We start from the raw sequence: 15,951 nt of genomic DNA on the forward strand, positions 1-15,951 counted from the left end.
CTACACATCCTAAGTGTAGCTGTGTTTCTTCTGAGCCGTCATTCAACTAAGTTGTATCATTCATGAAAAGGAGTTTTTTTCCAGTCCTTCCTCAGCCAGCTCTGAGCTCCAGCAAGGAGTGAATAACCTATGCAATGTGGTTGTGTTAGGCTCAGCAGTGCCTTCAGGCCTCGGTGATTACACTTGACATGCCTGGTGTTCCAATTCAGTGCATGCTGTGTGCATGGGTACTCCTGCTCCGTGTTGCACATAATAATGGAGTCTTTACTCATTTGTGCATGGATTTACCTTTTTTCAAATGCTGGGCATGCTGTCTTATTAGAGAGAGCTCTGCCAGTTGGCTGCACACTTTCCTATGGTGCACTAGATGACATTGAGCTGGCTATTAACTAGATTTTTCGGGTTACAATTGTATGCAGGCTTTAAAGTAGAGGGTTTTGTTGCATATCTATTTTTTGCCACTTGCAGTTTATTGAATACTTTTTTCTGAAAAGATGCAGGCATCGTAAGCAACCTGCATTTCAAGAAACTCTCTTATTAATTTTAAATCTTTAGGAGGTGGGAAATTAGGTAAGGAAGGGAAGGAGATAGCAAAGTAAGGTAATAAACCTATGTAATATAAAGATTCTGCTTTCTAGTTTAAAGAAGTCTACCCCGTCTTCATGGAAATGATAATATCTAAACTCAATGTTTTGCAGCACAATAAAAACTTGCTTTCTGGAAGGGGGAATACAAATTTAGCATTATTTAAAACAACAAAGCTTCCTCTCTCCCCTCCCTCCATTTTGGTAACTTTCTATCTAAAGGTTGTAGTAAATCAGTTTATATTCAGTGTTTCTAAAATTAGGATGACAGCCTTAAACAATTTGATTAAAAAAAAAAAACCAACACCAAAGTGCCCCCCCCCCCCCGCCAAACCAACCAACCAACCAAAAAAACCCCACCAAACAAACCCAGAACAACCAACAAACCAAAACCCACAACCAAAACAACAAACCAAAAAAAAAAACAACCAAAGGGGAGGAGGGGAGACAACAGAAAGAAAAGCTTCCAAACATCTAAGAACTTGTTTATTTGGCAGTAGATAAATGATTAAGGAACTTCTTAGTTCCTTCAGCTTTTCCCAATGCATATGTAGCAGTGTCTTTGATAAACAGTTTAGTTTTGTGGTAATGAGGGAAGTAGTCTGATCTTGGAAACTAGCTTTTGAATTTTCTGAAGTCTGTGTTAGTATTTCTAATTTCCATGTGAGTTTCTCATACAAGGAACTGTAACTTTTCTGGCAACGTAGACCTTGATACTATTCAACCATGTACGTCTTTGGCTCTATAAGTGTAAACCTTTTGGTTAGGACATATATTTTGCTAGAGGTTTAAAGTGCCCCACCTATGCTGGTGAATAAATGTGCAAGTTTTTTAATTTGTGCGGTGACATGTATAGGAACATTTAGTATGCCAATCATAGTATGGATCTAAATGCTGCTGTACAGCTCAGTTGCTGCAGTGCCTGAGTAAACACGGGGAAAGGTAGAAATGTTTTATGATAGTGGAATTAGAAGGATGTGCTTGTCTGCATTATACAAATGTAGTATTTTTCTTAACCTTTTGTTGAAGTAGGAATGAGGCTGGAATTTTCATAATGTTATATATAGCTTGTGGTTAAGGGCAATTAAACGGGCATATTACATTTAAGAAACTATGTTTTCATGGTTACTACTTTTCATTAGTCATCTGAGGTGTTGTGTATGAAAAATACACAGACAGTGCAAACTGATAGAGTAAGCAAATAAAGCATATAAAATAAAGGCTTTGTGGTAGAGAACTGAACAGGAGTGGTAGAGCTGAGTTTGAAAAAACTCAGTGTTTCCCATTCCTGTAGATGTATTTTTCTCTCTACCTCCTCATACCAACTCCAATACTCTAAAACAGCATTTGTCTCATGATGTGCAATGAATTTTGTTTGTATGTATTACATATAAAATATCCAGGATACATGATTTTGTAGAGTATAAACATACAGGTGGCTTTGACAGCTTGACATGAATTACGGTTTTATAGAAGTGGGGTGTATACTACTAAATTCTAGCAAAAAAAACCCAGAATCTTTTCTCAGGTGGGCTAGCACTGAGTGCTTAGAAAACTAACCCTTGTCTTTCAAATTCTTATTTAAGTGTCCTTCTCTACAGAACACTGTCATTTGGACACTTCAAACTCCTGTCATCTTTGTTTTCGCCCTTCTTCTTTAATCTTATTTTAGTAATGCACAGCCCAGAATGAGCTGCCCGTTATGAAGTTACCATTTTGAGTTGTAGCACTGTTGAAAGGTTTAGAGTTGGTGATTTTTAGTAAAATTTCAAAATGTCCCCCCACCTTTTATTTTTTTTTAATTTCTTAGTAGTTATGGCTTGATGCACCATCATAGTGCAATTTACACTTTAAAAAAAAAAAAAAAAAGTGGTGTTAATGCATCTGTCTGCCCCCCTCCCCCTTATTTCTCCCATTTAAAGCTGCCCCGCTGTTGCTGTATGCGAACCGACGTGATCTGCGACTAGTGGATGCTGCAAACGGGAAGGAGAACGCCACAGTGATTGTGGGTGGGTTAGAGGACGCAGCAGCAGTAGACTTCGTGTTTGTAAAGGGGTTGATCTACTGGAGTGACGTCAGTGAAGAAGCCATTAAACGAACAGAATTCAATAAATCTGGGAGTGTACAAAATGTGGTCATTTCTGGACTTCTGTCACCTGATGGGCTGGCATGTGACTGGCTGGGAGAGAAATTATACTGGACAGATTCTGAAACAAATCGGATTGAAGTTTCTAATTTAGATGGATCACTGAGGAAAGTTTTGTTTTGGCAAGAATTGGATCAGCCCAGAGCAATTGCCTTAGATCCTGCAAGAGGGTAAGTCTTTGTTAAAACAAAATAATTAGAAATATTAAAATTTCTGCTGCTACTTGTTTGTTGAAGGATTTTAAATAAGTGCTGGTACTGTTATTGAAGTTATCCTAAACCATTTTGCATTATTTTCTTCTCTTTCTATTAATGTGATTTGAAAACAATTTGCACTTCTGAAATTGCATTCATGTTGGTTTGTGAGCAACTAGGAATTACCAGACTTTTTAAAAAAACAGAATAGAAACTTATTTTGGCAGCAGTGCAGGAAATGAACAGAAATGGAGAAGTTCTAAGATAAAACCTGATACAATCTACTTGAAAGGCTATCAGCTGCCTGCTGATAGGCTTGTGCCTCTCTGCAGTGTCAACGGAATTTTTTGGAGCTTTGTTCATTGGTAATATTCATGCTTTATTGAAACAGCCAGAGAAATAAGAGAAATGAATATACTGTATTAATAACAATTTGAGACATGCTTTAGCACTTAACCCCAGAATTTACAGAAGGGTTCTTTTCCCTACCCTTGAGGGAACTTCTGTGTTAAAAAGTCCTGTGTTTTGGCTTTGCCCATTCTAGAACAGGTCTAATTCTTCTCAGCTCTTATTTCAGTCGCTGGATGTGACTTACAGTATAATCTTTTGGGTCTGTTCTTGGGACAAAGCTGTGGTTGCCAGAAATGCTAAATTCAGTGGTGGTTTTGGTGATGTTACATAAATGGCTAACTTGAGGTTACCCTCTAGGCCAGGGGTCCTCAAACTACGGCCCTCCAGGGTCCTCAGTCCAGTCCCTGGTATTTATAGAACCCCTCCACTTCCCCCCCCCCCCCCCCCCCCCCCCCCCCCACTTGGGGGTTGGGGTTGGGGGGGGGGGAACCAAGCAGCCGCGGCCCCCTGTTTAAAAAGTTTGAGGACCCCTGCTCTAAGCAGTCGTCTGTGATAAAGTGACTGGCTCTCCCAAAGTGAAAGACTAATGGAATATCCTGGCTGCTGTGTAATCTTTTGATAGTATTTTATCTGTAGTATAGATCTTATTTATACTATGGTTTTTTCCTGAACAAGCAAGAAAAATGGATTTATTGTACTGCCATTTCACTTTTTTTCAGTCAACTTTTTTTTAAAGAAATTAATGCATTGTTTCTTTGGAAAGATGAGGGCTGTGTCAACTGCTTGCAGCTTCTTTACAATATAATTTAACTTGCATGTTTGGGTCTTTTCCTCCAAAAGAAAAAAGTCTCTTCGTAAAACATGGCTTCTTTCCTGAACTTCATAGAAATACTTGTATCTTGAATATTTTCTTCTGCGATTTCAATAAGTCATTGAGAATATATAAACAGGAAAGATATTTCTTCTGCATGACATAATTTAATTTTGGAAATAACAAAAGGATGGATTTGTGCTCTTCCTACGTCTTTACAACTTATAAATTGGAGCCAATGGTAGCATAGCTTAATTTTATTAGATTCTAAAACCACTTAAGAATGCAAGAAAAGTTGTAATGCTCATGCCCTTCCACCTACCATCCCAAAATTGACAGAGAAAAGTGAGGAGAAACACAATCAAAGTTTTTGATTTGGCTTGTAACCAGAGAGACAGAGATTCTTGTTAGTGAGGAATATTGTGCCATTGTCAAGCCAGCTGTCTTCTTTAGAAGAGTATTTCTGTTTTCTGAACATGTACAGTAGTATGCTCAGTGATCAAAACTAGATGATTACGTACTCTTGCACTCTTTAATAATAGTTTACATGGAGAGGAAACTACAAGAAGAAAAATGAAATAGATCAAAGGTAAAGTGAACTTGTAACTTTTTCCATACTGATGATCTGTTAAAGCAGTAGGAGTAAACACTTCAATATGCTTAGATTTAAAACAAAACAACTCCAACACCAACGCCCCCCCCAAACAAACAAAAAGCCCCCAACCAAAACAAAACCCAACCTCCAACAACTGTATTGAAGGACAGAATATTCCTTCTTGTAAAATCTTTGTAGAGGTCATTTTCTAAGTTGTTATATGAAGGTTATGTTTTAGGAGGGTAATACAGTAATATATCCACTTTCTTGCCATATTTCAGTTGAAAAAATTGCAATTCTTGTATGCAGTTTATGACAGAAAACCTCTCAGCTTTTAATAAATCTGGTTACATTTCAGAACAGCCTCCAAAACTTGAAACAGGTGGAAGGGTGGCATCAGCACAGGGATGTCAAATAATAATAATAAAAAAATTTCCCAAACGGTTCTTGTATGCATCCTTCTTTCACTAATATTTACGTATTTTTAGCTCTGTAAATGTCTTTTTTGGTTTCACACTGTTGCCTGGTAGACAGTGATAGTAATAAGCCATAAAAGGATCTAAGAACAGTTAATAAAATCTGAAACTTGGGAAAGCAAAAGCCCTCTCATTTTCTGTCTGTCTAATCCATCTCCTGTTACGCTCAGTTGATGGTTATTCCAGGTACAGTTTTACAAACTGTTGCAATTCATGAAAGGAAATTATTTAGCAGCAAATTTACAGTAAGATTGTCATTACCCCCAAGTTAAATTTTTCATTAAAGTTTGTCAAATGTAGTTGATCTGATGTAGCATACATCATGTATTTCCTGATCAAGTTGATTTAGGTACCAAACTACTCATCTGTTCTGTGCTTGTACATGTATAATTATTACATGTATCTGTCTTACTGAAAACATGAGAAGGCCTACTTTGAAATGAAATCTGAAGAACCATACCGTATGAGCTAGCACAAATATGTAGTCATGAATAATGCATTTTCATGGCAGTGTCCCATGAAGAAAAAATGAAACGTTTCACCAACACTGTTTTTTTTTTTTTTTAGCAATCCATATGCTGTAGGGTACTTGACAGTTGTTCTCTGAAGGTCACCATTCAGTGCTGTTGTGATAATTTGGAGGAATATGATTGGACTCTTTCAAAGCATGTTACAGCAACAGTAGGGGCAATTAAAGAATTACTGGTTTGGTAGCCTTTGCTACTGCTGCCAAAACCATCTGTTAATTGTGTGTGAGGTTATATGTGTGACTGAAATACTAGAGTGAAAGTTAGACTTGATTCCCATGTTTGTTATCAATAAGGAGAAATGCAATACATTTATTAATGGAAAATATTTCTCAGTTTGTAACTGAGACAGAGAGGTCAAGTCTAATTTTTACTCTGGTAATTTTGCCTAGGAAGCCATCAGAATCTACAATGTCTAGACTCCTCTTACTGGCCATCTCCTACATAAATGAGAAGCTCAAACCTCAAAATGTCTTCCATTCATACTTTACAACTTACTTTTCTTTTTTCTGTTGTAGTTCTCTTGATACAATAAAATGTTGGATGTACCGGAAGAGACCTCAGATGAAGGGGAAGGGAATAGGGGTGCTTTTTCAGCCTTCTTTTGGAGTGAGCTGGGCGGGTCAGGGTTCAGGGCAGTTTCAGGAAGGCCTCTTGGTCCTAGTCATCCTTTCTGAAACTGTTCCTGACCTATGTTCAACATGAGACACTCTGAAGACTAGGAACTGGGAATAACACATACTCTGACACTTTGATGTTGACTTTTTGCCAGGGGAGGACCAGGTGTTAGACCACCAAGTGCAGCAGAGCACCAGATGTAGAAACTCTTCACATGAAAGTTGAGCAAGGGGAAAAGAGGTTTTTCTGCTTCAGCACTCAAGATGGGAAAAAAAAAAAAAGGTGTATCTATTCAGATTCTTGAGCAAGTACTGCTTGAAAATGCAATACATGTATATTTGTTCTACTGCTTTCTTGTTATTTTCAAAATTTGTACAGCCCTTTTGTCCTCACGGAAAAGACTTCATTATCGTTGTTACAGTTCCCCCAAAATTACAACTTGATCAGCTTTCTTCATAAGAAGCAGTATCAAAATGAACTCTCTTTTCTAACTTCTAGATGTATTGTTCACCATAAAGGGAATTTTAAGTGCCTCCTAGAAATGCTGACTAATTGCTTACTTTTCAGGACATGTTTCAAATCAAGTGACTCTACAGAGTTACCTTAATTGTTAAGCTCTTGTAAAGCTTTCGGGTTGTAAAGGTTTTCAGTTAATGAAGGGAATTAGAGTACAAAGAGCTACACCACTTTTTATGACGGCTGAAGTTGATTTTTGGATGAAGTACTCTGCATGTTGGAGATGATCTTCAGATTTAGTGTGTACCCCTCCCTCAGCAGACTTTTCTCTTTAGTTTTTTTCATGGAAACCTTTGCAGGAAATACATATACTTTCTTTCTTTATGGACCTACTTCTTTTGTTTCTTTGAAAGTTGGAAACTTGCATCTGATCATGCCAAGCACAAAAGCAATTATAGTACAGGTCTTAGATCTGCATGTCATAACAGAAGGCTAGTGGGAACTGGTAGTATTTTTTTGCAGAATGGTAGATGTTATACAACAATATAAGGAAAGGAAAATGGACAGTTCTAGTAACAATTACAGTATCTTTGATTTGGGGAAAAAACATTTTAAAAATTAAGGAAAATCAGAATTTCTTTATTAATCACCATTCAATGAAGAGTGTTTTGTTTGCATGAAAGTTAGTGTTATATAAAATGGCACCTTAGATGTAAATTCCTAGAGTAATGCAAATAACTGAAGGCTTTGCTTCATAGCTTCTCTTGCTTGATGCCACCTCTCCCTTGAGCAGATTGCTTCTGGCTGAAAATCTTCCTGCTGCTCCTCTGCTGATATTAACATACTTCATAGGCAGCAGATTAGTGCGCTCAGCTAACCATTTGCTGTATAGCCTGGCCTGTGCAGTAAAGAGTTAATTTCAAGGTTTTGATAGGTGACTTATATGCAAGTATTAAGCTGATAGGAAATCTGCAGACTGCTGTGGTCTTGGCACATACAAGGTGTATTTAATCTTTCCTTCCCTAAGGAGTCTGTTGATCAGAAGATGTTGTTGGTTGCAAATACATCATTAAATTCTGATAATAGCTAGGATACTAAACAAACTCAAAGGTGTTTTTTTGTGACTTAAAGATAATGAAGCTAACACAAAATATTGTAGTAGTGTTGCATGGGTTCTCCTGATGACACTGCATTAGGAGTGGTGTGCCTTGACTCTTGAGCTGCATGTAACTCTTGGAAGATTAAAATGCAGCATGGGTGTTGCTAATGACTGGGTCATCCTAGTGCAGGGACTGTTGGGTGACCTGAACCTCTAAGCATGGGAGACTACAAATCAGAAGGTTGCTAGGCCAGGATTATAATGTTTAATTCAAAACCCAACAGCATGCAAAGCAGCGCTTCATCCTGCAAGAGGCTTAGCACGATACCTGAAATGTCCTTTCCATCTTCTGCCCCAGAACTACTATAAGGCCCTCAGCTTCTGAACAAGGTGTTTGGGGTTTGGCTCTTAGTCCTATGAAGATTTTTGTGGCTTCTGGGAAGGTGATCAGACACTATTCACTTACTGTAATAGTGCTGAATATTAACTCTATGGTTTTGGTGTTGTTGTTTTTTTTTTTGTTTGTGTTAGTTTTGTTTTAATCTCATTGACAGTCTGTTCATTTTGAGAGGTTCTTTCACAAAACTTTGCAAGGCTTGTTTGAGACTTGTCATGTACAGCTTATATGATGCTGGTTTCCAGTCCAGTGCTAGGATATTTCCATGTGGCTAAATGCAAAAATTGTAAAGGTGTAATTTTATTATATGGCTCAAAACGTTGATTTCTTTCTTCTCCTCTCTTTCTGCCTAATCTGAAGGAGGAGGTGAAGGAAGGTAACCAGAAAGTAACCAGAAACCCACATATTTAAAACAGAGTGAAAGCTTGGAGAGGTGACTTCTCTTGTAAATCTTGCTGTGCTGGTTTTAGATGTTACTGCCATTGACTGTCTGTCCTCACCCTACTGCCAGAGATTGCCAGGAACTCAGAAGAACATATCTGCTAATGTAATTTCTTTAATTTTCAGGTGTTTTACTTAGTTTTTTCTTTGTGGAAGATGGATGGGAGAAATTGGCTAGTTAGAAATCGGACTAGAGTGCACAGAATTTGTGTGGGACAAACATGTTTCTTACAGACTGAAACAGCTTAAAGTTGTAGATACTTTTAGCTGTAGGCAAGTTTGAAAATAGCTGTTCATCCCTACCTCCTTCATTCAGTGCTTGGGCTAGAAGACAAGACTGTGGACTTTGATCAGTGGAGGGCTGTGCTTTCCCTTCTGCCAACTTCCCTGTGAATAAGCTGGTAGCGTCTTGAGACACCACAGAGTTTTTCAAAACACTCATTGGCTTTTTTTCACCGTGTGTCTTTAGTTTCAGACTTGTTCCAGTGCGGCATGTGAATATAATATGTTAAATGATAGTCTGTCGACAATTTAAGGTAACATTCAGGAGGGTGATTTGGCCTGTGCGTTAACACATGCCTCAGTGCTGCAGTGATGAAAATCAGTAAACGTTATGCAACTTGTGGTAAAGTATCAATGTATTCTTCAGGTATTTGCATGCAGTGCTTGTTTCGTAAGTTTGAACTAAGTATTTAAACTGAGGTATTAATTTCTGGTCTGTATGAATAACCTCTGATAATGAGTCTTTGGATATGCTTCTGGTTTTCTGCATTTTCAGTCCCTGCAATTATAACTTAGCATCTAAGTCTAGACTACGAAGACCTGATGTATTAAAAAAATTAAATTGTGAACAAACAAGTTTTCACTAACAACATTTTGAATGAAGCTTTATGCTGAGTGAACACAAGGAAAATTAGTTTTAAACTCATGATTTTAGACTTCTGCTAAGCATTACTAGCTAGATGTTAAATTTTTTTCACACTTTAAAAAATTAAAATAATACTAAAACAACTTTTAATAACTTAACAGGAACTCAAAGAGGCCATTTTAATTTAGAGCAGAGAATTATAATTTGATATATTGTTTGTTCTGTGTTCTTGCTTGAGAAGTTCAAAGTAGCATTGCTGATAAGGAAGCAGAGTGGCTTTTTAAATGAATATTTGTGCTGTTTCTGGGGAAGGGGACAGTGGAAAAAAAAGCTAACCATCACAGTCATCCTCTCCCCCCAAATATAACTTACATAACTTGGCAGTGTTTGTCAGGAAATCATTACTTCAGAATCCATTACATCCAGTAAGACTTGTAGGAGAGAGCTTTCAATTGGTCACTAAAACTGTTGCAGCTGACTCAGCTTAATAATTGCGAATTGCAGCAAGAAATTATTTTTGTACGTCACCTTTTGGAATAGTTTTGTTTGTAATCTCTTTATACTGTTTCAAGGCATATTTTAGAGGGGATTTTTTGTTTTTTTTAATGATGATAAACCTTACAAAGTGTGTTAAAGTAGATCTGCACCAGAAAAAATGTATCAGCAAAATGAGCCTTTAGTGAACACAGCTAATGGCAGTGTGGTTTGAACTTTTTGTTCATCCTGCGGCATCTTCTCCCATTTCTAAATAAGCTTTACTGCCAAAAGCATACTTTGCCATAAGCTGAGATTATACTCACAATTCTTGCTGCTGGATATGTTAGCCAACACATTGTACACCTGACATGCATTTGCAGCAGGAATGTATTAATGTAGACTCAGCCTGAGTCACAGTGGGTAAGAGGAGCGTGGTAGAGTCTGGCTTTATTGTTTATGAGTCTGCTTGTGCATGGCCTTGTGGAATGTGTGTAAGGAGGAATGCTGGAGGAAAAAAAACCTCATGTTTACTCGTCTAAAATAAAGTTAGGGTTGGTTGGTTGTGTGCCATTGGGTCTGTGTGTCATTGTCTCATCATGTTGTCCCATCCCATGCCCCCCACCTTCGGTGTTTTGGGGACTGGCTGAAATATGTCGATTTTAGAGTTTAAAGTTTGGTTCAAACATGAGACCAAATGTTTTGATCTGTGCCGTAGAAAATGGAACAGAAATTTGCCTTTGTTCCTCTGGAGGAGTTGATTGTTGGTTTTATGTTGTTGACAAAAAAGATTGATTTATGACTCATTTCTTGAAGAAAGCTGATAAATGCACTTGCTAGCATGATTTGAAACAGACCAATAATATTATTTAAATAAACTATGTATTAAATGAAAATTGTAGCACTCAGTTGCATGAAAGTTCGGCATGATTAACAAACAAAAATGTCTCTAGAAAAGCCATCTTTATTTGGCTGTATTCCTGGAAAAAATAGGAGTATTCCTGTGGAGAATGAGTGTGTTTCAGTACTGTCTTCTCTGTAGTGGTCAGATAAAACATCACAGGATAATACATTGTACAGAGGACATCAAGCAAATGCAGCTTTTACAGTACAGCTAGTAAGAAAGGAGGACATACCAGGGATGTACATTGTAAGGTGGCCCAATAAAATATCTTAATAATAAAAATAGTAAAATAAAAAAAACTCCTGTCCTGGGGTCACCACAGAAAAAGATTGTTACAGTCGGTGTACCAGGGTTGTTAGTTGGGCCTGTATCTGAACTGGTACAATTTTGCCATTTCAGGATCTGCGTATAAAAGACCTGAAAATGAGCTAAGCAAAGCACAAGTTAGTGTTTTTGGATTTATGCTTGATGCTTGGACTTTACCTTTAACTCTTTGTTGTAGTACTGTAGCCTATGTGGTGACTTTCTGGTCTGTGTTTCTTTGGTAGGGGATGCCCCATTCCAGGCTGTTTTTCAAATGTCTGGCCCAGTTGTGTGTGTCTTGTAATGAAAGTGAGCAATAGAAAAACCTGAGCCTTGTCTGCAGGAGCAGTCAGTTCAGATGGGCCAGTAATGCTCTAGATTTTAAACTGTGTGCTTTAAATGCATATGTGTGGGTGAGAATGTATATGTAATATGTATTTGTGGTGTCTGTCTAGTTAATTGTATCTTCCATTTGAAACATTCCGATTGTGTTGTACCCTAGAACCTAAAAAAACAAATAAACACCCAAAACGTCGCCTCTGCTCCCCACCCCACCCCTCCCCGCTAAAAAAAAAAACCCTCCCCACCAAAACCCCACAACACCCCCCCCCCCCCCCCCCCCCCCCCAATGAAACAACAAACTCTAAACCACCACAAGTGTGGAAACCTTTTTTTCCTTGGACTGATTAGTAAAAATCTGAGGAATACTATAACACATTTTCTGGACCGTAATCCTTTAACTAGAATCCTTCTAATACCCCTGTCTTAAAGAAAAAAAAAAAGTCAATGTCCATTCTGGGCCTCTTCCCCAGGGTTGTTTAACACATACTTCACACTTTCATTTCTCATGGAAAACTTGTAGTTTCTCACTTTTACATCCTAATTCCATGTTTCAGCATAAAGTTATTATTTGTATTCAGTTTTCTCTGTCACTTCAAGCAAGAAGTGGTGAAGAAAAGAGATTATGCAACTAAGAGCGCTGTTAAGTCAGAAAGCTTTATTTCAAAATCTATGCAAGTGTGAATTTTTCTCTTTTGTTAAGGATAAGCATGGTCTCTGCCTTATCAGATTGTTAAAAATTACTAAAATTTAAGAAAACTGTCTTTTGTTGTACATTGTAGTGATGCATAGAAATATCTTTAATTCTTGAGTAGAAAGTTCTTTTACTAAAAAAGCATGTATTTATTGTAAAATAAAACTGTATCTTATATCATTGCCTAAATTTTGGTTAAACTCTGGCAAACTTCTGAGCAAACTGAAATAAAAGATGTTATTTTGATACCTTTTTATTTTCAGCATGCATTTTTCTTGGGTACATTAAAAAACCCACAGCTTTCTGTGAAGTACGTTTAGATCTAGATATAAGCCTGGTTAGTCTAAAGTAAAAATTAAGAGAGGTAAAAAAAATTACTCAAGAGGTACATGTGGTTTAGAGAGTACTGGGCTTTTGTAGATCTCAAACTGTAAGAAGATCCTAGAAGGACGCTTTCAGATGTGTAAACCAGAACTCACTTATTTCTTACTGTAAACACTTGAAATAAGATGGAGCTTAAGCAGTTGGTAACAATCCAGAGTTGTCTGGTTTTATTGTGTCTATGCTTGCAAACTGGTGCTTCATCTGATCGTGAGATATCACACAAATGGTCTGTTCACTGTATAAAGTATGGGTTGTGCATTGATTTTACTGTGCTTTCCTGGTTAAACAATTTTTTGTTTTGTTGTGATAGCCTGACATGCTATTTAAACAGCATTTAATAACGTGCTTATTGTGGCCAGAAGTGATGGCTGGAGGTTCTGACTGAGAATTTCTGTTGGCCCCTAGATGTGCATAAAAGTAGTTGCTTGACTGAGGAGAAGGATTGCTGGATGTGATGTTCAAGCCAGCCCTCGTTGTTGAGTTGGCAGAGGCAGAATGGCTTGGCCAAGTAGTCAATAGCGAAACCAGAGATTTGTTTTAGTGAAGGTCTGATTGCTGCTCATAACCACTAAAAGCTTTAGCATTAAATAAATTATATAGTTCTAATCAACATTTTATAGCTACAAACCAAATTTGGATTTAAAGAGATGGATACTATGAAAGCATGAAAGTACAATGTGTTCTTGAGGTTTGACAGAAATTTGTTATTTAACTGGAGAAAAATTGTCTCCTTGCATAAAAATGTTCTTCTGTTTCAAGACAGGAATGAGACTTGGAAAACTGTCAGTTCGTAAACAGAGTTATTTATGTATTTGTTCAGTCTCATTAAAATCGATGAAATCTCATTAGCTTATGTGACCAGAGTATTTTGGCCACTGTTTAATAAGTAGCCAAAGAGCAGTCTTGTTGATAACCATGAAACATAAAAAGGTACTCTGCTCTCAATCCCAAGTTCCTCTGTCTGGGGCAGATTCCCTATAAACTGTGGCCCTTGTCCCTGTTGTTGCATGTTCTGACTTCTCTGCATTTCCCCCTTTGTATAAAATGGATGCTATCAACTGGTCTTACACAGATAATTAGTTAATGAAAGCTAAAAAAGGAAAATCCAGGTCAGAATGTAGAGGATTTCTATGCATCAGCTCTTAATGTCCAGCAGGACATACCTGAAATGGAGCCAGGCCATGACTAGGAGGAAGGCTCAGTGATTTTTGAGTTTTGATAGGTTTTATGGTGATCTGGGGACTGTACAGATACAGAAGTCTTCCTGTTTTCTTCAGAAAGAATAGGATTGTGGATGCCAAAGGGCCACCCGTGCAACAGGGCGGGAAGATTAAGATTTTTGAGCTCTGGTTCCTATTTAAGTTCTTTGTCACTCTTCTCCTTTTGAAGCCTGGCCCTCTGCAAACGACTAGTAATCTCAAGTTGAAATCTTATGAGCCGAATTTTTCATGTGTGGCTGTGGAAGTATTAGTTGTCTTCTGTGATTCTCCAAAACACATAAAGACTGTGGATTTGCACATTTTGGGAATCCCTTCACCACCCCACCACCTCCCATGTTTTGTAAAATCTCCCGAAGCATCTTGCCTGTTGCCTTCATCCTCCTTACAAATGACACATAAAAAGCTCCCTTAGAGAATTTGACATGTGAAACCTTAGAAATACATAACCTGAGCCAAAACTTTGACTAAAGACATGTGACTTCATAAAGATGGTGGACTACTTTATGTTCACTCACATGTGCTGTTGACAAATGTGTGTGTATGCATATTTTATTTGTAGAGTTCACCGGTGTAAATACTAACAGTACACACACCAGACAATCTGCAAATAAGAAATGCCTGAAATCTGTTACAGAAATTGACCCATTAAAAACTGAATGGAGTTACAGAAAAACTTGGTTTGTGTGTAGGTCTTTCAGAGGCTAAAGTCTTCAGACTTTTTTTTCTGGTGACCCTCAGAAGCATATGTTACTTGTGACTGCTCTGATCTTGACAGGACTGCTCACTCAAAATTAAAATGTTCTTGAATGTTTTGTAGGACCCAGACTGAATACTGACTTAGCAGTTTGGTCCTGGAGCTAAGAAATTGCAGCTATCAGTATTTTTTGAAGGGTGAAAAAATGGAGGAGAAAGAAACTTCATAAGATACTCCAAAAGTAACTTTACTAATTGAGAAGTAAAATTTGCCATATTGGGCAAAGCTGCCTGACAGCTCTTTTATATACTAGCGGAAGTCCTATATTTAAAACGAGACAAAAGGAAAGAAAGCGACCCTGAAAAATTAAACAGGCTTAAAGAGAACACTCCTGAAATCAAGTGGAATGTCTTCTATGGTAGTTACTTGATACTTAAACCTTGACTTGAGTGCTGCCTGTCTTATTACAGATTAAGTTGACTAATCTTAGGCTCCTGCTCATGATTTGGCATAAGACTCATCTATTGTTGATTTCCAAGACTGAGTGAGTTTGGGGATTATCATTCCTGAATTCACAATCGCCTGCTCAATTAAGAAAAATAACTGGTTTGTGCCAATGAAAAAATCTGCAGAGCCAGTTAGCTATAAAGTAAATTTTATGAAGTGAACATATATATATATATTTATAAAAAAATATCTTGTTGTTCTAATGGAAAAGTCAGTAGTATTCTGAAAATAGTTGTACTCAGTGAAGTTTCTGCATTAAAAAGGCTATTTAGAAGCAAATACTTGCATTTTGAAGCAGAGAATATGAGATTCTTTAAAAAACTTATTTATCAAGATGATCTAATCATGCTTTTCTTCTTTTTCTTCTCTCTGTCTCCCCCTCTTCACAATATTTATCCCTACCACATACATCATCCACTTTTCCACCTTTCAATTTTCAGAGTATGCTTTATATTTAACTTTTTGAGGGAATGTATATAATGTAAACATTAAGCATATCCTCTGGGTCTCTGGCTTTTAAGTGTTTATCTTTCTGAAGTTCTGTTTTCCAAAGTATCTTAAGTTCTTAGAATCGATCTTGTGAACTGCCTGGTCTTTCAGGCTGGCTTGTTGTGGCAGGCTGTAAAGTGTGGACAGATGAAGTCACAGCATTAATAGTTATTTTGCCATAGCAGTGTTGAGTATGCTGCTTAGGTAGAGAAATGTGGTTTTCCACCAAGAAAGTTTGTGGCATTCCAGTGTCCAGACTTAAATGATTGTTTTCTTAGTGCAGGACCTAGATGCTATATAAAACTTCTTTTCAGGAGTTGCAGTATTAACTTCAGGGTTTTTTCCCTTGAGATGATAGAGGATGGGAATAAACTTAATCT

The 15,951-nt window shown here is 37.5% G+C and overlaps 1 protein-coding gene across 3 annotated transcripts in view; it reads left to right on the top strand.

Moving 5' to 3' along the window:
* The window catches only part of LRP6 (LDL receptor related protein 6), a 128,381-nt gene that overhangs the window by 14,219 nt on the left and 98,211 nt on the right, over window positions 1-15,951 (top strand). For all 3 annotated transcript variants that reach the window (XM_055710973.1, XM_055710971.1, XM_055710972.1), the window contains exon 2: window positions 2,507-2,900. In XM_055710973.1, the coding sequence (XP_055566948.1) occupies window positions 2,507-2,900 (394 nt within the window). The remainder of the gene's footprint in view (window positions 1-2,506; window positions 2,901-15,951) is intronic.

This window comes from Falco cherrug, chromosome 5 (genome assembly GCF_023634085.1).
Source record: "Falco cherrug isolate bFalChe1 chromosome 5, bFalChe1.pri, whole genome shotgun sequence".
NCBI classification, from domain to species: Eukaryota; Metazoa; Chordata; class Aves; order Falconiformes; family Falconidae; genus Falco; species Falco cherrug.